The sequence below is a fragment of the Musa acuminata genome, chromosome BXJ3-4 (assembly GCF_036884655.1).
Source record: "Musa acuminata AAA Group cultivar baxijiao chromosome BXJ3-4, Cavendish_Baxijiao_AAA, whole genome shotgun sequence".
Taxonomy (NCBI): Eukaryota; Viridiplantae; Streptophyta; class Magnoliopsida; order Zingiberales; family Musaceae; genus Musa; species Musa acuminata.
Window position 1 is genome coordinate 37296025 of NC_088352.1, and position 25774 is coordinate 37321798.

Genomic DNA, 25774 nt, shown 5'->3' on the forward strand with positions numbered 1-25774 from the left:
GGAAGGCAAAAGGAGTATATTTCTCATGTGTCTCATACCTAGAAATTTCGCTACTAGGAAGTTAATCTGTTTCATAGTATATCTTAACAGTATAGTTTACCTTCTTACCTTGCAAGAAGATAAGCTGGTTTCATGGCTTAAGCATCTTCTTCTTCTAAGAAATGATAAGGTTCTCATGTGGCCCTAGTCTATAAGCACCATATACACAGTACACTCATTCTTTTGTTTAAATGCTAGGGCAAAATTGACAATATGCTGCATTAGTATCTTATTAGTATATATATATATTTTATTAGTGCTGATTGATATAGTGGAGCTTATAGTACATACAATCATGCCATGTTCTAGTGATTTGCCTTTTACAATTTTTTTAATATTATAGCTGTAAACCACATGGAATTCTTCTCGAAATTCTTATCTTTGACTAATTACTGCACTCCAAGCTGCTCCTTGAACACAGGAAGTTGCAGATTGTATTTGTTGTCAGTGGAGAAGTTGCATTAATAGTCTAATATAACCTTTGAATGTTCTTTTCTCAATAGAGGCCAGAATAGACATTTAATTTATTTGAACAAAATTCACCTTTTTTAGGTATGTAGATAGATTATTTGCTGATACATCTACAAAATGTGCCACTGGAGTGGCTTTAGATGGATAAATTTCCTAAGAAACAACATTTTAAGCTATTTTCATGCATATTGAATATGACAAAGGCCACAAACTGAAGTTGTCATTATGCTAATGATAAAGTTATTGCAAAGTCTCATTCCATATGTTAGCTGGAAAAATCTATGGTTGTCTGATCTCTTATAACTCCAAAACCACAAGCAAATTTACATTCAGTAAGAAATGTTCACAATAAAAAAACTTGCTGTGTTTAACTTTGTTAGGGTAAAAGGATATGGTGCCTGAAATGACATCAGTGAATTTTGGGTCTGTATATCATGTATCATCTGTGAAATGGAGTTCCAATATAGTCCTTATATTTTGGCAGGCAATTTCTTCGTGAGGTATATGATGGGCAACTTCGTATTAAGTTAAAGAAAGGTGTAGATTTTCCTGCATTGGACCCATGGGTATGTCGTGTCGTTGCCTCTATGTTCAGTCCTGAAAAAAGAAAAAAAACTTTGAGATTTATTTATTTTGATCACTTTTGCTGCATGAATAAAATCTAGTGATCAGGTTGCTTCCCATATACAAGTTTTCGTTTCTCCTTTATCCCATGTATAACATTTATCTAATCTACAAAACAGTATATGCTATGTATCCCATTGTGAAAACATGGATATTGTAACAAATCATTTAATCAGCATTAAAAATGCTTGAACAAAAGCTGGTAGGCGATGATAATAGTAATGGTTGTGAATTTAACATGTGCAGAATTAGAACGATTATGTTTGCTTTATGGCTGGGATAAGTTGGTGATCAAATTGTCTAAGAACCTATAAGACATGGAGGATCATAAGCACAGACAGCACACAGCATAGGCACTACAAAATTTTGAAAAGTAAGACATGATATGACCAATATGCTATAGTTTTATATATTAAAAATATTATGTACAAATTAGATATTCTAGGATCATTGTATGTGTTTGCACTTATGCACAAAATGTTAAGGAGATTTTTCACATACTAGTAAGCCAAAATTCCAAATGCATTTATAGCACTGAATATTTAAGCACTATGTAGATAATATGTCTTATATATTGTAGGTAAATGTAGGTTATAAATATGTCCTACTAAATCTTGAAGTACTTGACACGTTGGTCATTATTTATTAGTACCCAACACGTACATTACAAGCATTTCAGAAGTGTCCATGCTTAATAGCTATGTACACGAGAGATGTACATTATGTTAGGCTTAGGTATGTTAAAAAAATTATGTTCTTAATAAGTCATTTATGTAGCCTATGATTGTGTGAGATATTTTCATGAATGTCATGAGGTGGTAAGTCTTGCAATCACCAAGTTTTTGGTAATTTATATAATATTCTTGTTAATATCTAGAAAATTTTAGTTTTTCTTTTCTCTGTTTTCTGAAACAAAAAATGAACAATAGCCTATCTGCTTCATTTCATTGTGATTTTGAAGTAAAGCATGGACATCTCTTCTTCAGGAGAAGAGAAGAAAAAGGAAGGAAAAGAGGTGGATTAGCAAGTAACTTATTCATCTTGTTGGAGTATTAGGTGTCCCCGAAAACAAAGTTTAGGGGTGGCATACTTTTGGGTAGGTTGGCTGTCTTTTATTTAAAAATATTTCTATTGTGCTTTATGGATTACACTAGTATCTGATGATAATAGGCAACCCAAATGTTCACATATATACATTTATCTCAACTCTCCTTTGAACATAAAATAGTTTAATCTGGGAAGGGAAATGCCACTTAAGGAAAAGGAAAAAAGAAGTATAATTGGCTTATAAGTTATAACAACAAAAAGAACTACTTAATAAGATGGAGGACAAACTCAGGATGCTAAAAACCAGTAATGAATAAGCAACATGCTTTTCTGTACTTACTGGGGGAAGCCACACTGCTGGAGAAAGGACTGTCAGAAATCGAAGCCTTTGAAGAAAGTGAATCCCTATGGAAACTGTAAAACAGACAGGACTCCTTTTTGTTAATGGTAGAAGTCTTCAACCACTATTTTGTTTGCAAGGAGACTTCCCAGTTTCCAATGGTGTCTTGCCGTTGGAGGCTGATCTCTCATCATCCCTCTTGTCTCCACTAAATATGGTGGTTCCGATTGAAAATTTGAGCGGGAGGAGATCCAAGTTTGTTATAAAACATAAAATAGGCAATAAGCATGCCTGACTAGTTTGGTTGATTTTGTTGGATCGGCTCAGGCCAGTGAGCCGATATCATCTAGAAAGACAAAAGTACGTATATACTGCATTTCATGTCCAAGCTTACTCTCTCTGTGTGTTTGGTTGTATGTGTGTGTATTTTCCTTTTTATGTCATGGGGATTTGGTTCAAACTTCAAACCTTTCCTTGTTGAAATTTGATACTGTAAGGCCTCTCTCTTTCCCTTGTTAGAAAAAATGTGCCCATAGGACAGTATCTAAACAAGGGAGGGGGACATTAATGGGGAAATTTTGCTTTGTGGGGACAATAATTGCTTCTTATTGTAATACTTTGAACTTCTAAGTAGGAAGCTTGACAAAGAAACTATTAACAAGTTCAAAGGGCATGAAATACTATTAAATAAATGATTTGGCATACTGACCCCAAATGTTTTGGCTGGAATTGTAACTTCTTAAAATTTTTTATTGGATTTATCATTTTTCTTTGAGATGTGCTTGACCTGGGTCCAAAATTTGTCTCTTAGTTCCCAGGTGATTAATCTTCAGTACCTACTTAATGGTTTAATAGGTATCTTTTTTTCAGTATGTGGACAGTCCATCGAATAGTGATATTTCAGAAAAGGGGTCTTGAGGAACTTTGACTACTACAAAGCAAAACATAGATTACGGGCTCTATTTTCTATTATACAAACAAAAACAAATTATCATATTTTGCATATACATCTCTAACATCTATTTCTTGTGTTTATACCTCTTACAATTATGGTGATATGTTTGCTGATTAGACATGTGGGGTTGCTGGAACAGTTTGGTTTGTTTAAAGTTTAAAGTTTAAACTAATATAATTAGTACTATATTACTCTGGCAAATTGTGCAAATGTGCAAATGTTAGAGATTACTTTAAGCATAATGCAGAAGTGAGACAAATTTTGCATGTGTTTTTATTTTTTAATCTTTTATCACAAATCTGGTGCTCTCCATGAATGTAGATAGATGAACCAGAGATAGGTAACATCATTTATGAACTTGTGGCAGTAAGTTTATCATGTTTATATCTTCATGGATCATATGACTTGATCTTTATATTTTTGTGTCACATTTAAGCTTTGGCCACACAAATCATTTGTAGAGTGGTGTGCCATGTATGTACCCAAAGCTACTGCTCTCTCCCATCTCCTAAGTTACCCATCTACAGACATGAAGGATTTGAATGTTTAATGGATATTGTCTTCTGATTCTGCAAAATAAAAGCTGAAAAACAGTTATGCATGTCCACTGTTCTTTTTAGCATTTGGGTTGCTTCAATTATTTCTTAGGAGCCCTTATCAACTTTCAGGGAACAAGTGATCCTTATGTGGTCTTGCAAGTAGAAGGTCAGGTCGCAAAAAGCAAGGTCAAATGGGCGTAAGTCCTCACTTTCTCCTTGTGAAACTTACCAGTTCAATTCCACATGAGGCTACTTAAAGCTTGTTATTTACCAACTTATGGCTTTTCCTCACTAGTGGCATGTCATTGTGGCTTGAAGTCATTCTTTTGTACAATTTTTTTGTTACCTTGTTTAAATATTAAAAAGAATATACACACCATATTATTATCGCAGTATAGTCCGTTAGTATAATGCTCCATATTTCAATCATGTCATCCTTTTTGGGTTTTATGATCAGTTCTAATCGAAAAAGCATATAGGAGGCAGAGATTGAAGTTTTTAGTGTTTAACAGAAAGGATTCAACGTACATTGACATATTTATGATCCTTAAATTCTGGAAGAATGCCGATGGTTGTGATTGTGAAATGGCCAATCTTTGTTGATATCATTGTACTTTTTGCTGCTGGTTGGGCAATCTAGGGTGTCACATATGAGGGAAAAAGGAGAACAATTATGATTGATTTATTTGAACTAGGACTTCAATAGAGTTGAACTGTGTTGAATTAAGTTGCTTACTCTCTGATATTCCTTTTTAGGAGGTAATCAAGCTAGGCTCAATCTTCATTTCATGCTATGTTCATTTTTAGATAGACATTCAAAGATTTTATCTAAGCCAAGCTTCCGTAGGATTCACTTGCTGAACCAAATTCAGGATTCGCTTGTCTATTTCCCTAGTTTGGATTTGCAAATGTCTTGTTAGTGAACAAATTCTGTCATAGTTCATGCTAGTGGCTGGTTCTGATATTATAATAAGAAATTTGTTGGAAAGTGATTTGAAATAATCTGTAGTTGACTGATTTTGACCAATTCTAGCTGACTAACAACCTAAAAAAAGCTAGCTATGTGCCCAATTTTTAGTCAATATTCTATTCGTAGAGCATTATTGTAGGTATTTCCATGATTTGAACCTTGATCACCCATGTCATGAAGGAGAATCTTATTATGATGCAAATGCCTACCATCAACTAATTGAGAACCTCAAAAGAAGAAAATGAAGAGAGGATTGACGAATGTAAGGGAAGGAGAAGTGGAAAACTTAAATAGAGGAAAGTGAAAAGAGAATCTTGTGATTATTATAGTGAAATAGAGTGGATACATTATTACTATTGCATTTCCTATTGTTGTAGCTATCATCTTCCATCGTTTTTGCAATGTTTGTTCATGCTAGGCATTTTTGTGAATACATATGATGCTTCTCGTAAGTTGCATATACTAACAATTAGGATGTTTATTGTACATGAAGAGAAAGTGAACCTCAATACATTGCTCTCTTAGGAAAGAAAATCTTGTCTCCTCACAAGAAAGAATGTAAATTTATCAAAAATAGTTGTGACATACATGAAAATTTACTGAATCAGCAAATCTTTATTGTCATCTTCTATTCTCATGTCCATGCTTCATAGATTATGACAAGAGTCAATATTGGTTTGTACATATTGAAGTTCCATGACAATGAATGGACTAAACTTGAGCTACTTCATCAAGTCGATAGCTATTGATCAGCCAAGTTTTTAATATGTGGCTGAATAACTGATAACTCCTTAAGTTTTGAGTCATTATTTGGATGAAATGAAATGTTAAGTCTATATGCTTTGCCTACTGGTTTAGTTCGAAAATGACTATTAAACTCCGAGCTCTTTGGTAGTCCATTATTCTCACTAGAGTGAAGCCCCATTATGGAGGATGATCATTTTGTCACTCATCTACAATTTGGTTAGCAGGAATATAACTGAGACTGGATAGTTAATTCTGGGATCGAAGACTAGAGTGAAGCCCCATTATGGAGGATGATCATTTCATCACTCGTATACCATTTGGTTAGCAGGAATATAACCGAGACCAAGGTTTGCAATTTCGTATCATACCAGAGTTTCGAGTACAGCTCGATATGGTACGATACAAGTATATCGAGCGGTACGCTCTAGCGTTCCGCTCGGTATGTGTGTGTGTATATATATATATATATATATATATATATATATATATATATATATATATATATTAGAAGTTAAAAAATAAAAAAAGGGGCGACGTTGTCAAGGCAACGTCGCGTCATTTCTTCTCCCCATGTTGTCACAGACTTAGCTGGTTTTGCCTAAGTCGTGCGGTACCCTTGCGTGTCCGTCCGGAAAGGTCAGCCTCCCCGTAACCTCCCATGGTCCCTTAGGACCTACAAAAGAGAAAACGGGTTAGAGAAAGCGCCTCACTCGGGATTCATAAGCAAACATTTCATAAAACACTTCATAGCCAATGCAAATTACAAACGGACTTTACAAGCTCTAAACGGTTGTATAACAAAGGGTCAGAATGGTCCACTATAGACCGAGTATCTCTAATAAGTATCCTCATGACACAACATTTATTTACAAGCCTAAAATGACCACCAAACCCAACTAAAATAGGGCTGTTAATCCTTCGATCATCCCTCTATATGCTATGCAAAGCATGAACAAACTAAAGGACACGGATATACATAAGCATTACATCAAACATCCTGTTTTGAATTTTGTCCGTGACATTCTCCCCCACTTATTCCTTCGACGTCCTCGTCGAAGCCTTTGCTGACGCTGCAACTCCTCGCCTTCGCTGAGTCTTCAATCTTCTGCTCCAGCTGCAATGCGTCTCTTGGCTCCCAACTGCTCTTCATTGCTGTTGTTGAGTAGTCGAACTTTTGATCCGCCATGCTACTTCAACTCGCCAATGACTCTAACTTTAGTGTGGGGTTGGCTCAGTTGTGTTGATCCTTGTTGGGTCCTGCGGATCTGTCAGATGAAGGAAAAGACCATCCTTACTATACATCAGTTTCTCAAATGTCTCATGTTGCTTGAACTAGATGGATGCTTGTTGGAGTTTTAACGAGCATCGCCTCGCAAACTTTTGAAGTTTTGGGTCATTCCTCCACAAAATTTGTCAATCGACTCTTCTTTTACTTAGTTGTTATTTCCAAGTAGATTCACATCACTTCCACTTTCGATTGGCATTCTATTGGGAAATGAAGCGGATAATCTACTCTCACTAGCACTGATCACCATTGGTGAGGATTTGATAACTATTGTCTTTCATTATCTTCGAAGGGTCTTTGAACCTATGTAGAGCTCCTCTGCTGGATATATAAGAGAATTGGAGTACTCGGTTTCGCCCATTCTCCTAAGAGTTGAGAAGGCAATGGTTACTTAACTTCGCCCGCCTCGTCGATGGTTGTACTCCATGCATCGAGCTGGTTACTGGCCTTCGCCTGCTCTTTGCTCACACTTCTGAAGCACTTGAAGTGTTTGCACTCCTTGTGTTGAGTTAGCTACTGTGATTCGCCTTCTCAATGTCATTGAACTTCTAGAATGCAGGAAGTTTTCACTCCAACTTGGAGTAAGTCTCTAATAGTTTTGATCGCCTATGGGATTGTACCGTCTTCTCCATCAACCCTGCCGCCTACTCCACTGGGTAGCAAAGGTACAATATACGTACTGCCTGCTTCGTTCCTTGGTCGTACACTCTTGCACGACCCAAAGTCCTTCACTTTCGGCTATCTTGATGAGAAGCCCGTTGACACCGGTCTTACGAAGTTCTTTGGCCTCTGCCCTTCAGCCTTGTCTTGGTACTTGGAGTTTGCCTCTGCATACTCCATCTCCTCGGCCCCTTTCATGACCAATCGCTCTCCCTCCATGAGAGCAAGGGATCGATGACTTCACGGAAGTCCCGTCTCTGCGGTACCATGGCGCTGCCATGCCCATGGCCTTACTATCCATTGCTTAGCATCTACATCCCTTTTCTTCACGATCGGTAGATATGTCTCTGTGGCACTCCTTCGAGTCCACCTCCATTCTAACTGATGCTTTGTTTTGGGTAGCTAAGTCCCTCTGGACTCGTCGTTGCTTCCTCGCCCCTTTCGACCCCCTGCTTCAAAATCTCTGTGTTCTTTAAGCAGTTCCCCTTGGTCGACGAAAAGACAGACTGCAACTCTCATGCATGGCCTCTGTCATCGTATTGTAGGGTTTGCATCGATTCTATTCTCCTTAGCTTCCTTGGTAGCAACGTTCGCTTACTCGACCTTGTCCTCTAACTTACCAGGCTCCCTTAAGCAAATATAGGCTCTGGAGCAGTCCAACTCTCCAACTGCTTCGATTATACCTCTGCATTATCAAGTCCCTCCAATGAGACGCACTGGTACTTGCATTTGAACTTTCCCTCGGTGGTACACAACCCCCCTATGCTGATGACCAAGGCTTTCATCCGATGCAAAATTCGATGCACACACGGAAGACCCGCCTTTGCGGTACCATGACTTTCACTCCTTGAATCCATAACCCTTCTTGCCGTTGTGTTGTTCGCCGAAGTGGAGCTCCCAGTAGCTCCCGATCATACTTTCGTATGATATAGTCCCTCACAGGGCTATATTCGTGTGTATTGCATTGCCACGAACTGTTCCACCACGATTTGCTGTACCATGTCGCCTCTTAGTGACATCTCCATTGCATTCTGATCCTTGTGGGATGAACTTGGATTGTGATCCCTCCATGTGTGGCCTCTGCTAACACATCGCAGGGCCTCTTCCACCTTCGATTTTGTTCGCTTCTTTGACAATCGACCTTCGTCCACCCGCTCTCGGGTCACACTCAGACGAAACACAGCTCTAGGACAGTCTGCCACCTAGTAGCTCTTCATGGAAACTTGAATGACAGCACTATGGCATATTTTTCAAGAGTACCTGCCTCTGCGTCCTCTTGTCCCGTGCCAAGGCCTTCTGAACCCAACTTTGCCTTTGTAAGTTGAGTTTCCTTGGTTCCTCCACCAAATGCTTCTCCGAGATAAGGTACATACGTCCAGAAGCTCCCTTCGTCTTTGACACTATGCAAGATGAGTCCGTTCCATTATAATGAAGGACCCATGGAATGACATGGTCCCGCTCTTGCCTCTGCAAGAGTTCATGTCCTTGACTTCTGTCCAAGGAAAGCTCTATGCCTCCGCTCCATGTTCCATCTTCTATGCTAACTCCCTTCATGCGGTTTGAGTACTTCACCAAGTTACACCCAAGTTGCTTCGCTCCTCATTTTGCATTGAGTTGATGGTGGCCCTCGTGCCCACCATTCCATGGGTCAGCCCTATATTGAGTCCGATCTACATATCGACTCCAAGTGTGCTTACATTTGTGTTGCCTTGGGTTGCTTCCCCACTTGATCCCGTAATGCATCCACCAATGCATTCTCTTAAGCGAGATCATGCGACGACTCCTCGTCGCTCGCTCGGTCCATTGAGCTTTGTGGAGTTATTGTTTTTGAGGTGCTCCTCCTCATCATGTGCGGTCCGTTGCACAACATTCTCCCTTTAGAGAGCCGAGACTTATCCCTCATAGATATTTATCCCGTTGGAACAACATCTCTCTTCGTTTCCTTTTGAAAGTTTCAGAGACCACTGTCCCTTTGGATTACTCTGACTTGTTTAACAAACTGTGCATTGTTCTGCCCCCTGCAAACGTACTTGCTAGATCACGACTCCACGTCAATACAGCCTCCGCTGCACCACTCAAGGCCTAGCAACATGCTGAACTCACTGCACACTTCAACCTCCTACGGATGTATCCTTCCCATACCGAAGAGAAAGTTTCAATGCTCCATGACATTGAGTTTCGATCACCTTAGGATGGCCACGAACATTCCATTGTCCGCATACAAGCCCTTGTATGAGTATCGAATTCTTCGAGTTAGCAATTCCCTTCACCTCTATGAGCTTTGCACGACTCTTTCGGTCGCTGAACAACCCATTCCACTTTGCATTGTCTCATCCTTTACCAAGTGCTTTGCTTGCCTTGAGCATCATCAAGTATGGTTGTCAACGTCGAGCTGCAGCTCGAACTCAACCATCCCAACCTTTGTGCACTACGCATTCTTCCCAGCTTGCTTGTCCTCGTGGTACCTCTTGCGCGAAGGGTTGGCCATTCCTCTGAACGCCAATCTCAGATGTCCGCTCCTCCGAGCGACTCATTTTCCCTACATCTCCATGCTCGTTTTCCCCAAACGGCTGCGCGTGCTGATTGCCCTCAACGCAGCTCCGCTAGGTCCCCCACGTTTGCATGCCAAGTGTTTCTATGAGTGCTTGTCCCGCTCTGATACCATCTGTCATGGACTTAGCTAGTTTTGCCTAAGTCGTGCGGCACCCTTGCGTGTTCGTCCGCAAAGGTCAGCCTTCCCAAAACCTCCCATGGTCCCTTAAGACCTACAAAAGAGAAAACATGTTAGAGAAAGCGCCTTACTCGGGATCCACAAGCAAACACTTCATAGCCAATGCAAATTATAAACGAACTTTATAAGCTCTGAACGGTTGCACAACAAAGGGTCAAAATGGTCCACTACAGACCGAGTATCTCTCACAAGTGTCCACATGACACGACCTTTATTTACAAGCCTAAAACGACCACCAAACCGAACTAAAATGGGGCTGTTAAGCCTTCGACCGTCCCTCTACATGCTGTGCAAAGAATGAATAAACCAAAAGACATAGATGTACATAAGCATTACATCAAACATTTTGTTTAGAATTTTGTCCATGATAGCGTGGGGAGAAGAAAACCTCGAAGCCTCAGCGATGTCGCCGAGGTTTCTTCGCGGGAAGTTTCTTCTCCCCCCGAAGCATCGACGACGTTGCTGAGGTTTTTTCTCCCCACGCCGAGGCTTCTTCTCCTCGCGCGGATTAGGAGAAAGTCGCTGATGACGCTGAAGCCTCGTCACCTCAGACGAGGAGGAGGTGACATCTCATCTGCAGTGTTCGGTGAGGGAGGGCGGCGATGGATCGGGATCGTCGAGGGAGAGCGGCGTCGGATCTCCAGGTTCTCCCTCTTCTTCTCCCACTTCTTCTCCCTCAGCTAATACCGCCCGGTAGCTGGTGGCAGCGGTTGAAATCAACCGTCACCGACCGATTTCGGATGGTAATGGGGCGGAAATAGCCCCAATCGACGGTACTGCTCGGTACGAGCGAGATCGTTCGAAATTAAAAACCTCGGCTGAGATTGGATAGTTAATTCTGGGATCTCTTTGATTTCATGTACTTGGATATTTTGTTATTATAAATTTCTTTGATGCTTTTTTAACTGTAGGTCAACAGAGCCAACTTGGAATGAGGATTTCACTTTGAACATCAAGAAGACACCAGCTAAAACTTTGCAGGTACAGTTGAATGACAAGCATGAAATTGCAGGATGCCATGCTGGCAACTAGCATTTGCTAGTCATTGCTATCAATATTTACCTAGTATATCTAGTTTTTGTGCCATTAAAATTAGTATATCATCGACCTAATTTATCCTTATCACTTCTAAACTCGTTTTGTATGTGGTGGAAAAACATCTTGAACTTCAGAAATGTATTTTCAATTTCACTAACTATATTACACTATTAAAGTGGTGGTCTATATGGGTCACTACATTATTGTTCATGTTCTCTAATGGGGTCTAACATTACGTAATAGGCCACATACTGTCAGGTTGAATGCACATGCTGGTTGGAATGTGGGTTAGTCACTAAGCTACTAGGACATGTGACCTTGACTTGTCTCTTGTTTTTGCCCCACTTATGATCATGACATGAGATGTTGACCATCACTTTTTCAAGGGCTGTGCTTCGGTTAGACTCTGCTAATATGGGGCATATCAGATACAGTCACTTCTAGGAGCCTATTACCAGTCCTAAATGATATGACCCTAAAAAGCTTTCTGCTTTGCCTGGTCTGCCATAGCTATCCCTAGGTGAACTTTTTCTGTAAATATGGGGCTTTTCCTCGTTATTTGAGTGTTGCAATTGTTGGGTCTTGTAATCTTTAGTCTCTTAAGTCATTCTATTACTAACCTGCATGCATCGTGCATTGGAGAGGACCCTACCAAAGGTTACTCCCATGTCCCTTGAATCCTATTTAGCTTTGTTGAACCACCTTCAGACCCTTTCAGCATAAAATAGGATAGTGACAAACAACAGCTTGTTGATGAACCAGTCAATTTCCCTGTTCTTATGGTTTGATAAGTGACTTTCAATTTTTGAGCTACAACAATATGCTTTTAGCATATGTTTGCTAAAATATAGTTCATGTGAAATACAACAACAACAAACTGTAATGTCCCGAGTCCTAACTATTTAGGATCAACTACATAAATCTTTTATTGCCATTGAGTTTTGTGTAACGAAACATGTCCATTCAAGTCAAGAGCTGTCAAATCAAGTGTTTCAAGTCACTTTTTATTACTTCTAGGAAGGTCTTCTTGGTTTCCCTTCAAATCAAGTGTTTTCAAATCACTTTTTATTGCTTCTAGAAGGTCTTCTTGGTTTCCCTTTATCTCCTTACATCACTACTCTTAATTGGCTCGCATTGTGTAACTGTAGTATCCATATGCCATTTCTTAACATGCTCATACCACTTTAGATGATTTTCCCTCATTTATCCTCTATTGGAGCTATACTTAATTTCTCTTAAATTAAAACATTTCTTATTTTTTCTTTTCTATTAACTCCCATACATCCACCTCAACATTCTAATCTCAACTATGCTAACTTTTTCTCTATAAGTAATAAGACGAGTAATATCAAATCAATCTATCATTGTCCAGTGTTCCACAAGCTGACTTGATGATGATTACATTTAAGCCTAACTTCTATCTTAATCAACATATTCAGATCAACATTTATGGAGAACAAAAAATTCCTAAAAGTATGAGTGAAAAATTATAGAAGCAATCAATGACAAGTGGTGTTTGAAACTTGTTTAATTTCAACCTAACATTTTACTACTTTAGCCTTACAAGTGGTTTGATTTTTCACCTTATCTCTTGTTATGGTACTTAATTTGTAAATGAAGGTTGCAGCTTGGGATGCGAACCTCGTTACTCCACACAAACGCATGGGAAATGCAGGAGTTAATCTCGAAACTTTCTGTGATGGTGAGTGTCCTACATGTGAAATGGCCAATCATGACAACTGTTTCTCAACTTTAATCCATCGTATGTTTTTATGGTTATACTATCAAAGCATCTATATACTCTCATCTGAATGTTCACATGCACAGAATCAATTGCCATGTTGTGATTTACTATTTTCTGTATTGAGTCTACCCAGGAAACCTCGTGTTTTGTGGTAAGTTCTGACAAGCTATGAAGTTGTGAGCTGCTAATACTTTAAATTGGTAGACCATACAATTTTAATATATGTTTTATGCTACTAAATTTTAAAATAAGCGGGAAGGTTCCTCTGACAATTTTGTATCTATGTGATAATGATGCATTTGATTGCTGAAGTTAAGAAATTGTTGGTTCTCTTAGTATTTGCAAGCCAATCCATTCAGTGTACAGCCAGTGTTTGTTTTCTTGGACAAAGAAGTGTAATAAAATTTGTTGTTGTAGGCAACCTGCATGAGGTGATGGTGGAACTGGAGGGGATTAGTGGTGGTGGAAAGATATATTTGGAGGTAAAAATTGGTTTATATGCATAAAAGTAGTTACTGCCAATCAATCCTTAAAATGATAATTTTTTAAAACTCTAATCTGTTATGTTTTGTTTAAATTCTAAACATGTTTTTTATATCTGTTTATTAGATGTTAATCATCAACTGGTTATATGAATTTCTTGTGATATGTAAGACCCAACAGTGGTGACTAAAATATACCGCAGTGAGCTGACGTATGCCACTCAACTTGTATAACTTATGCCTTTTAAGGGAGCTTCCTCGATTGTTTTCTTGAATCATTTGTCTTGTCTTTTTTTTGTGTTGTGGAATTGATCAATTTGTATCTTGTTCTTGAAATAACAGAAAGTAGCTCTGTTGCTATAAGCAAAGCATTTAACTTTGAAATGAACATTTTCCAACACAATATTGTTTACTTTGAACTTTGAAGTGACATGTATGCTTCCTAGTTCCTATTTTGTTTATACAAATGTTTTTGCATGTTAGCTTATCCCAAAGACAAACTAACTCTTAAGGAAAATCTTATATGTTTAATGTTGGTATCTATGACATGTATCTCTAATCAGCACAAAAAAAGGATTATCCTAAACAGTAAACCTCCTAATAAATTGATGTCTGGGGCAAGGTTTCATATCTCAATGGTACCAGTTGGTACGGACTAATATTTACTGGTCCCACCAAGTGCTGATATTGAAACGGATACCTTGATACCAATAATATTTGTTTTTTTAAATTTTTTCAATGATACCAGGTTTTATAGGTCGGTGTACTGTCTAGTATTATAGGTACCTGCTGAAACCAGTATTACACTGAGATTAAAATGATTGGTATCAGGATCCTCTTTTTTCTGTGAAGAAAATAAATAATTGACTTCTATTAATGACGAAGCTTGTTTTCTAATATTTAAAGGATATTTTTTTCTAGATCTACCATTCGTCTGCTCTGCTTAACCATAAAGGTTGAACAATTAGTAACTTATAAGTACTGCTTTATTTATTAGGTTATTTACAGAAGCTATGATGAAATTGAAGAAGAGAAACTGTGGTGGAGAATGCCTTTTTTCTCAGATTTTTTTATAAAGAGCAACTTTGGATCTGCTCTCAAACTGGTCCTTGGGTCTGAGGGTACAAATGTTAGTCAATTTGTACAATCTGCCTTTGGGCAGTTAAAAACGTTTGGATATACTTATCTTGAGAAACCTTCCTCTTTCAACAATGATAACAATGACTCAGAACACACTGATAAATCTATAAGTAGGAATGCTAGCTCAGCAACATTTCTGCAGCAAGAGAGCAGTTCAGAATCTTCAGATAATTCCATATCTAACTCAAACCTTGAGAAAGAGCCCACGTTACTTTTGGTTCAAACTAATGAGGAAGAAAATTCTACATTGGAGAACGATGATAAATCAGGGCCACCAGATGAGTATTTCTGGAGAACTTTTGCTGAAAGTATCAATCAAATTGTTCATCAGAAGTTTGGCTTTTCACTTCCTGAGATCAAACTGTTTGATGGATTTGATAAGTTAAATAAGGTCAGCTTACAGTCACTCAGATTTGCAGAAAAAGAGTATGTTGAATCTGGACTTGCAACACCTGAAGATAAGGGTGATAATGAGAGACCGAGTGATCATCTGTCTAATGTAGATGAGTCGAAGTACTCACTTATGGACATCACGAAGGTATCAAGGGATGTGCTGAGCCAAACAGAGACAATATTTGGAGCATTAATGATCCTCACTGCCACACTCTCTCAACAGAGAAATGATCTAATGTCATTGCTTGAGAGCAGCGGTAGAGAAGACACTTCCAAGACTGAAGATGACATTGCAGGATATTCTTCAAACGACACAGGAACTGTTGCCGTAGAAGGATTTGAGCTAGACACAGAAAAAGCTGAGGAGATGAGGGAACTGTTTTCAAGTGCAGAAAGTGCAATGGAAGCCTGGACAATGCTAGCCACTTCGTTGGGCCGTACAAGTTTTATCAAATCTGACTTTGAAAAGATATGTTTTCTTGATAACACCACCACAGATACACAGGTGAGTCTGTAACTGCATATTGGTGATTTTAATTATGATAAAATCTACATGTCTTCCTTTCTTAAATTCACAAAATTTAGGAATACTGAGTAAACTAATATACAATGATCTGTAGGTGGCCATCTGGCGTGATTCCGTTCGGAGAAGATTAGTTGTTGCCTTCAGAGGTACTGAGCAAGTATGTTGTTTGGTTTATTAGATATTTACACTTAATTTTTTTCATGTTCTCTCTTGCAAATAGATTTCTAATGTTGAGTAAAGTTTTGCTGGAACTTACATGTGCAATTGTTGTATGATCAGTCAAAATGGAAGGATTTGTGCACCGACTTAATGCTACTTCCAGCTGGGTAAGAACTTATTAAAATTTCCACTTTTGATGTATATATACCAGGATTGCTCCTTTGCGACTTGAGTGATCAAGGTTTGAGTCATGGAAACAACTTTGGATCACCCTATATATATTTATATACAATTGAATATTTATTTTTTTCTAGATAGGATTCTTGTTCAACTAATGAGCTCCAATGGACCAATACTATGAGACATGTTCTCTTTGGGTCTCAATCATGATAAGATTTTGGACTCTTTTAGAAGAAACAAATAGTTGTCACTAAAATGACATTTGAACCAAGGTTCGTAATACTGTTCTGTATGAGATGGTATGGGCAGTATTTACTAGCCCAATAGGTTCCCGGTTAACTAACCACTGTAAACCGAATGATGTGTTTGGTACCCAACAGGTCGGTACCGTTCAGTACAGGCGGTACCAAGTAGTTTATATTTTTTTCAGTATTTTTAGGTTTTTTCTGAAACTTGGTAGGACGGGTACCATACTGGTCTGAGCTATGACTGATACCATGTACTGTACTGATCCGAGCAATGACTGGTGTACATGAAATTGCGAACCTTGATTTGAACTGGAATAAGTGAAATTGCTCAGTGCAGTTTTCTTTTTCTATCATCTCTGTAAACAATCAATGCTTTAGAATATAAGGGTGAGTCAATTTTGGTTAGTTTTTCAGGAACAGGTAGATAAATTCCTATGAAGCTTTCAAGGAAACCATAATAAGGCATTGGATGGCCTGTAGTTTAGCAAGTAATGTAGCCACTAACAGGGTTTGAGTTAGGAAAAAATATATGTAGCTAACCGTAAATGATTGAAATTCATGGCTTATTTATTCATGCAGTTTTGAATAATACCGCTCGTACATGGCGGTATGTACCGGTCCGTCAGTTGACCGGTACACGGACCGCTCGTTATCGGACGGTATATATATATATATATATATATATATATTATTTAAGGCGATGTCGCTCGGAGAAGGAAAAAAATAAAATAAAATTATATATATATATATATATATATATATATATATATATATATATATATATATATATATATATATATATATAAGGTGACGTCGCCCGGAGAAGGAAAAAATAAAATTATATATATATATATATATACATATACATATACATATACATATATATATATATATATATATACCGAGCGGTATACTGAACGGTATACCGCTCGATATACTATATCGTACCGTACCGAGCGAATGTCGAAACGCCGGTACGGTACGATATTTCATACCTTGGTATCATCATCCTTGGTTAAGTTAGGCTTATAAATATATTTCGAAAAATTGGTTTTGGTCATTGGGAATCTTCAAATTTAAAAATGAACTGCTATCAATATTCTTTGGAATCAAACATTTTATGAATACATTTTTTTTTCTTATGTGTTTTTATTTTATTTTATTTTCTCATAATTAGTTTTCTACCCATATAAATAGTTCAGAACCATTACTATAAGTTGAGAATATAGATGGAATAACAAGACTTCTACCTTGTAGTATGATCTAAGGACAAAATATGTTGAAAATATATAGATACTTTTGATTGATCAAGCGAAGCATATGTTTGATCTGGAAAAAGAACTAAGAAATAATCTATTCCATGGATCTAGATGCTTTTTTTAACATGAAAAACAGCATATAATAGATGTTCCATTGACTAAGGGCCACATAGAATACTTGGCATAGATTTATCATTTATCCTACATAAGATACATGAGATATCTCATGGACCAATAGTTAATTGATGAAAACCATAAAATATGTCCAATCTACATTAAGCAATATAAAAAGAGTGTAGCTTAGTGCGTAAAGCTCCCCTAGTCCAGTATCTGGGTAGTGTAAATGAATGCAACATTACCCATGTAAGTAGAGAGGTTGTTTCCATCACTTGTGCCCTGGCCACTCCATGAGCAACCTTATTATGGTATGAAGGTTTGTTCTTTTCTGAAGGCAATGATTCTACCTTTTAGTTTAATGCAAAGGATATGCATGCTTTTCGAAAATCATTTCTCTAAGAAATTGAAAAAGCCACAAAAGAGAAAAAACAAACAAGGAAAAAATTGACATCTCTATAGCATCTTCATTGCAACTAACTTCTTTATATAAGTAAAAATACAAGAGAGAATCTTGCAAACCCTGGATACATTCACTCTATAGGAACAACAACACCAAAAAAAAACCTCCAATTGAATTTGGGTCCTTGTTTTTTCGTTTTTATTTTCATTTCTGTTCTTTCAAATTATTCAACACATTAAAACAGCAAAAGCATCTCTGATCTTTTACCTGAGCTGCAGAATAAAATGATTTCTCCAAAGACCCCCACAAAATCCTCAGTGGTGGAAAGCAGCTGTGAAGTATCATGTATTAATGAAAATTTCCTTCATCTTATGCAACTACCTGATGGTGAAAAAAAAACATGATTAGCACCTTCTGATGGAAAGTCACAAATGGAGCACCACTTTTATAGCCTTTTCTGACCAGTAATCTTCCAGGGTGAATTTTTCCTTTCGTTGCTATTTGCGTATAGATATCTAATAAGACCGAAGAACTCCTATAAGATTTAGTAAGCGTTAGGAAAAAGACAAGAAGCAATGGAGAAGTTAAAGTCAATGGAGAGCCTCCAAATAATGAAATTAGTCTTTTGGGAAAAAAATAGCCAATGCTTATGGACCAAGGTTTAGGATACTGGTCCAATACTGATCTTGGAACCCTGATGGGCTGATATGTAGTGGTCATTATGTTTTCACTCTGGTAGGACTCCAAAATAAATTTAGAAATTTTTTTTAATGTCGATGTGTTAGGTATAAAAATGGTACCTGCATTATGGTATTCGGTGGGACTGGTTCATTCAGGCAGTAAGGTTATAGTATTTTTAAATTGTAACTATGATTGAGGACCATCTTAGGTAATTATGTAAGACCATGCATAGAAAACTCTGTGATGCATAATCATGGTCGTCATCGCATTGATTTTGTGCAGGACTCAGAGATAAGGAATTTGGTGAGAAAGAAAGTGTTTTCATTATAGATGTGTTTCCTGAACCAAAGTGACAAGTCCATTTCCCAAACTGAAAGAACAACCAGCACCCTCGGCTGCTAAATATTCACTCCTTCAGTCTGATTCTCTACTTTCTCCTATGCTAAGTGATACCATTCTCTTCTTCCTTACAGGGGGTCTTGAAAATATTACTCATCTTTTTGCATTATGCAATATCTAATCATACCTTTGAGATACATCTGCTCATTTACAGTAAATAAATTATTCTAGTAGTTTATTCTAATTTCTGGTTTGATTCTTTTACATACATAGTATGAGCTAAACCTAAAATTATCGTGTTACTTGTTTGTTGATATTGTACAGTGTCTACAGACGACAGATACCATTCTCTTCTTCCTTACAGGAGATTTTGAAAATATTGATCATCTTTTTGCATCATGCAATATCTAGGCATATCCTTTTGTAAGAGGAGATGGAGGAAGATGAGGAGGATGTGTATTGATAGGAGGAAATGACTATCCGAATGAAGACACAACAGTGACATGGCAGGACAGAGAGGGCAATGATGGAGGAGAGTGAGAGAGCATGAGGAGAGAGAGAGTGCATGAGAAAGAAAGAGCACAAGAGAGAGGGAATAAACAAACGAAAGAAAAAAAATACAGCTATGAGCTTACTGCCTGGTACTGAATTGTATTTGGCTATTCACCTCCCGGTAAGCCTGGTACAATGAGATTGCCGAGTGGTATAATCCATACTCGATCAAACTTGGCTAAATCATTTGATCCACATTTTGATCGACTGTTGAATTAGTAAATACCATCTCATATGGAGCCGTAGATGTGGAATTTAATTCCTTGGTTCCAAGAACTAACCATAGACATTGGAATTTAAATTCTAAATATAACTATTTGGCTAAAGCAGTCAAATGCCTTATATTTGACTAAATTGATAATAAGTTCAGATCAAGGATTCAAACCTCGGTCCGATACCGACTTTGGTAATCTACTAAATTGGTATGGTATTGGTATGAAGAGTGGTAATTGACCTATGTCGCCTGGCATAACCTGCAAAAAAATGACCAGACTGATAAATACTGATTGGCGTGCACCATACAGATAATATTTGAATCCATGCTTCAGACACTAACCAGAGTCTTGTATAAACAAATTTGTCAATTCGGGATGGGTTACTCAGCTTCTTGTGTTGATATTGCTCCAAATTTTGTTTAAATTGCAATGTTGGAAAGAAATACATACATGATATTGTAGCCTGATTTTCTATGCCATTCTTGATCATGTAGGCTAAACCCTGAGAGACTAAGTGGCGATTTTAAACAAGAAGTTCAGGTAATGATATAAATTTATTCTTTTATGCTTACCGTAATAACCTTGTTGAGTTCAATAGTTATTCTATATAATTTAGCATGATGTTCAACTGGAATTAAATTTTGACAGGTTCATAGTGGATTCTTAAATGCATATGATTCAGTCAGGACTCGGATAATGATGCTCACTGAACTTGCAATTGGTTTTGAGTAAGTCATTTTTCTTTGTAAACAGAAATACAATTTATTTACATGATATATGTACAATGCTGAAATATAATAAAATGCAGGTTTGCTTTAACATCATTTTTCTATCTGATTAATATATTAGGATTCTTTAGATCTGTAATTTTTAAATTCATTGTCATTGCCTATACAAATTTCATACCTATTTTATTGTGCTAATGGTACAAACTATATGTTCATGCTCTTATTAATATATTTATATGACTAAATGATGGATCTTTCTTTTTTCTGCATATGAGTTTTGTTTGTTAAAAACTTTGAAATAGTGAGATTTCATTGAGTTTTAATACAAAGTAAGATAAGGGTTTTAATCAAGAAGGTGATGAATAGGATGTATTAAGAGATTCAAAATGATAGCTTACCTTTGGACCAGTGATTTAAAAAGTGTTAGGCACCAATGTTCCAAAATGCCCGAGGCACTAGGCGCTCGTCCAAGCGAAATCAGACGCTCTAAAATATTAAATATAAAAAATATAATTATTTAAACAAAAATATAATATTAAATTAAAAATATATTGTTAACAATATATTACTTAAGTTAGAAGAGGAGAAAAAAATATTCTCTGAAATATTAAAATATAAATAATAAATAATATAATTAAAATAGAATTATTTAAATTAAAATATAATATTAAATTACAAATATATTGTTAACAATATATTACTTAAAGTTAGAGGGGGGAGAAAAAATTGTTAACAGTAGCACTACGAACGATAGCAGCGACAACGATTTAATATACTATTAATTAAGGTCTTCAATTTTGAATAATATCGCCCGTACCGGTCCATTAACAGATTGGTATACAGATTGCCCACCACCGGGCGGTATATATATATATATATATATATATATGCATCGGTGGCTGAGGCAGAAGGAGCGCTAGGGTTCCTCAGGGTTGCACAGGCGTGAAGCGTGGTTTTGAGGTAAGAAACTATGAATCGAACCAGCCTTAAATCGGTTCGGTTCGCCTAATAGAGTCGGGTGCTCGCCTGAAGCGCCTAGTGCTTGCATTCAGGCGAGCACCCAGGCGGCACCTCATTGAAGCACGCTGCCTGGTGCACGCATGAGATGCTCGGGCCTTGCCTCGCCTCACCCGAGCTTTTAGGCAAGCGCCCGAGTGCCTATTTAAATAACTGCTTTGGAACTTTTTTTTGAGTTGTTAAAGGCATATTCGGGCTGTGAATTAGATCCTGTTGCACTTAGGGCACTCATGCCAAACACCTTAACAATTTACCATCTGATCATCAATCACTTTGGCCAACCCATTTTTTGTGGATGGGGTGCATTTGATGAAATGAAACTTAGTTCTAGATTAGGTCATAATGTCATCTAAAACTGACTTGAAAATGTGTTGTATCTATCAAGCATAGATGATATCAGTTTGCCATAAAAGTGATCAACTTTGTAACTTGGTACACAATGCTCTCATTTTGGTGAACCTAGGTTGCAGTTGGAACAGACAATGGGAGTGTACAATCTCGTATACTGAGAGTGACCTTTAAGAAAGTGGCAGACCGTGCAGCTTAACATATCCCATTGCATTACAACGCAAGTTTAGCTAGATTAGAGTTCACGCACCAAAATGTTCTTTAATGCCAAAGTGACCAACCAAATCCTCCACAATATAGTTCATAAACTAGAGACTCCATAGGTAGGACTCGGAAACAATTATCCTTCTTCGATGACAAAGTTTGCAGTGGGATCAAAACCAAAGTCCTGACATGACTGACAAGTGGATCCAAACTATGGACAACTGTGATATGACTGTTAAGCACTCCCAAGCATGCTACCTGGATTGACATTTTGACCAATGACCTCAGTTTATGACTCAGTGCATTGGCCACTTTATTCTTAAGATGAATTGTGTTACTGGAGTAAAAGTCATTTAGCATGCTGTTTCTTTCCATCAAATTTGAGTTCAACGAACACAACACCCTCATGGTTGGAGTTCAACAAAATTCCCTCTAAAGAAGGTAATGCCTTATCCAATGTTTAAATCCTGAATGATTGCATAAAACTTAAAATCGTATGTGGAGTATCATGCTTTGCATCATTTAACTTCTCACCAAAATAGGCAATAGGACAACATTAATGATTCAAAACAAGAGCTATGCCTATATGGGAGGAGTTGTGTCAAGTATCAACTCTAAAGACCATGTCAAAATCAGGAAGTGCTAACACTGTAGCACTTCCTAGACTAAGCCTAGTCTAAACCATGGTGTGTGTAGCCTTCACTCCTAGGTTACGCCAGATTGGTCAAAACCCTGTTGGTCATGCAAGAAACAATGTTAAGAAAAATGGCAGCACTACAAACAAAATTGTTAATTATATGACAATATATTTTATAAAAAAATCTATAGGAAACACATCCAGTCCCCCGAAAGCCATCCCCTCATTGTTTATATTTTATACCAAGGATTACAATTTTAGTCTGTATCGGTGTACCGAGTCCTGCTCAGTACAGTATGTACCGAGGAGTATCAATGGTATACTGAGGTATATCGATGGTACACCCAAAATCATAAAAAAAGAAACATCCAAAAATACTTGAAAAGTAGAAAAAAAGTTAGATTAGGGTTTTTAAGTTAGAAATAAATATAAATTTAGTATAATTTTAGTAAAAATAATATAAATTGACCTAATATCGATCAAATTTTGATTAAATCATCATTAAAACCACTAATCACAATATTAAAAAAAACTTAATTAAAACCTAATTATGATCCTTAATATGCATGAAATATAAAGATTTAACCTATTAAGTGTCTACTTTCGAAAAAAATCATATTAAACACACTAATCATAACATTAAAGACTTTAATTACTCCCTAATTAGTACTATTCTACTATCAAAAATATATCAAACAACATATTAGACATTAAGTTATATGCCACATAGAATAGGCTTAATCATCTCATAAATCAATAAAAATCTAGAAAGAGAATACTTACCTCTTGATTAGAGTGTTCTTCTTGTTAATCCTCCCAAATTAATCTCTTGAATTTGATCAAATCCACAAATTGTAGCTTTGTTTTGTTTAGAAGAGTGAAAATGTGAGAACAAGAGAGAGATGTGAGTGAAAAAGAGTTTGAGAAAGTTTAAGAGATCGAGAGAGTGAAATGAGTTGAAAGAGGGGGGAGGAAAGGGTTTAAAAATCCTTTTCTAAGCCTTAAACGGTCAAATCGATCATTTAAAATAGGGCAATCTCAGCCCTTGATTGGTAACGGTCGAAATCCGATCGTCACCAACTAGTACAGGTCGGTAATCCGATCATTACCAACTAGTACAGGTTGACTATTACCACTCGATACAAACCTTGTATTGCCCAATACGGGGTCAAGTGACCGGTACCGCCCGGTAGAGGGTGGTCCATGTACCGGTATCCTATTGGATTGGTACTACGCATTGGTACAGCAAACCCTGTTTTATACTCTCATCTTCATAAATATGTTTCATGAGGCTAATATGAGCTCCACCATCACAGGAAAACAAGAATAAATCTTATTTGTTTCCGTATTGTGGAATCCATTCCAACCCTCTGCCATAAATTGATGCACTAGATCCTATTTTTTCAGCATTTACATGATAATGAAACTTTGCAAATGTATCTGATGGAGATTCGGCCCTGTACATCACCTCTTCTCTACAGCATTCTATTCCAAATCTGTCTTGGTACAAGCTTTCCAAATCTGTCTGAGTAGTGGACACAAAGCAACAAAATTTACCATAATAAAGGTACACAAAGCACTTTGAAAACATGTCCAAGGTGAAGATAATAAGAATCTTTCAACAAAAACAAGAACAATAAGTTTTGTTTTTCAGTTGTGTTTATTGTGGTGTTTTTTAATTACTATTAATTGCTTTACTATTTTGATTAATATTATCAGAGTTTCTATTACAGATTGGGAGATGAATCAGAAAATGCACCTAAATGGCAACTTTATGTTACTGGACATAGCTTAGGTGGTGCACTTGCTACACTTCTTGCTCTTGAATTATTATCAAGTCGAATGGCAAAGTTAGTAGAACATTGTTTCCCATACAAATTGATGCATTTTCATTTCCTAACTTTCAGAATTTTTTTTTCTATTTTCTTGAAATGACATGCTTGATTCCTGCTATATGTACTGAAAGTCTACTCTGGTGGGAAAGAAAAGAAATATAGAGTATCTGGCAATGAGAAAGGCATATCAGAAATTTCCTCTTCCCTTGTAACAAAGATCAGAAAATGGATTCATAAATTGTAGGTCAGAGGAAAATCCTCCAAATGCTGCAGAATAATGACTCAACTAAGTAATGCAACATAAGTTATCAAAAAAGGGGAAGGATAGTTGCAAGCTGAGGATATTGTCAAGACTTGAGTGAACATTATAGAGTATGAGATTTATTTCCTTGGATTAGCTTTTTAACATATAGAGGACATTAATCAAAAAATTCTGGCAAAGGTTTGAATAGGATACTTAAATATGCTTGTGTTTTCTTTCGTTAAAATAGCCAACCATGTCATATAGTGAAAATCTTGTAGTAAAAAAAATGATATATTGAAAAATTAGTTATCTTTGATGAGGATTTGATGTAGAACAAGGTAGAGAAATATAGAGAGAGAGAGTAAAAGAAGAGTGAGATTAGAGATTAAAGAGGAGAGAAAGAGAGACATGCGATTAGAGATTAGAGAGGAGAGAAAGAGAGGCGTCATATTAGAGATCAGAGATAAGAGAGGAGAGAAAGAGACTAAAAGAGAGAAGATGCAATTCTTCTCCATTCTAATGAAGTGTTTGATCCATTGAAAAGCTCCACTATTTACAAGGGTTTATAAGCTTTGGTACAATTAATGAAGACAATGATTTTCGAGAGTAATTTTCTAGGGAATTAGTATACCTTTTAGAAATCCAAAATGTAACTTTTAGGATACGTAAATAGTAAATGAGTGCATTTAAAGTAATCCGTAGAAAGATAAAAAGACTTTTCAATTTTCAACATAACTCTTAGAATTTCTAGGTCAATTAATTGATGACTTTTTGTTGATTTCTTTGCCTAGAATAAACATTTCTGAAATCCTTTTTAAAGTTAGATGATTCTCCATCGGGATCTCAAACAAATAATCAATTTTATTGAGAAATAAACTTT

At 36.9% G+C, this 25774-nt stretch overlaps 1 protein-coding gene across 20 annotated transcripts in view; it reads left to right on the forward strand.

Annotated features, from left to right (window-relative positions):
* The window catches only part of LOC135636750 (uncharacterized), a 34818-nt gene that overhangs the window by 1331 nt on the left and 7713 nt on the right, over nt 1-25774 (forward strand). For 9 of the 20 annotated variants that reach the window (XR_010496024.1, XR_010496027.1, XR_010496025.1 and 6 more), the window contains exons 3-13: nt 995-1076; nt 4145-4212; nt 11320-11389; nt 13067-13148; nt 13608-13672; nt 14670-15710; nt 15826-15888; nt 16011-16057; nt 20376-20421; nt 20530-20609; nt 24549-24665. Coding sequence is in view for 11 of the 20 variants with exons in the window: in XM_065148747.1 (XP_065004819.1) it covers nt 995-1076; nt 4145-4212; nt 11320-11389; nt 13067-13148; nt 13608-13672; nt 14670-15710; nt 15826-15888; nt 16011-16057; nt 20376-20421; nt 20530-20609; nt 24549-24665 (1761 nt within the window). In the remaining 9 variants the exon portion in view is untranslated. The remainder of the gene's footprint in view (nt 1-994; nt 1077-4144; nt 4213-11319; nt 11390-13066; nt 13149-13607; nt 13673-14669; nt 15711-15825; nt 15889-16010; nt 16058-20375; nt 20422-20529; nt 20610-24548; nt 24666-25774) is intronic. The other 11 variants (XR_010496030.1, XR_010496032.1, XR_010496029.1 and 8 more) reach the window with 3 other exon arrangements.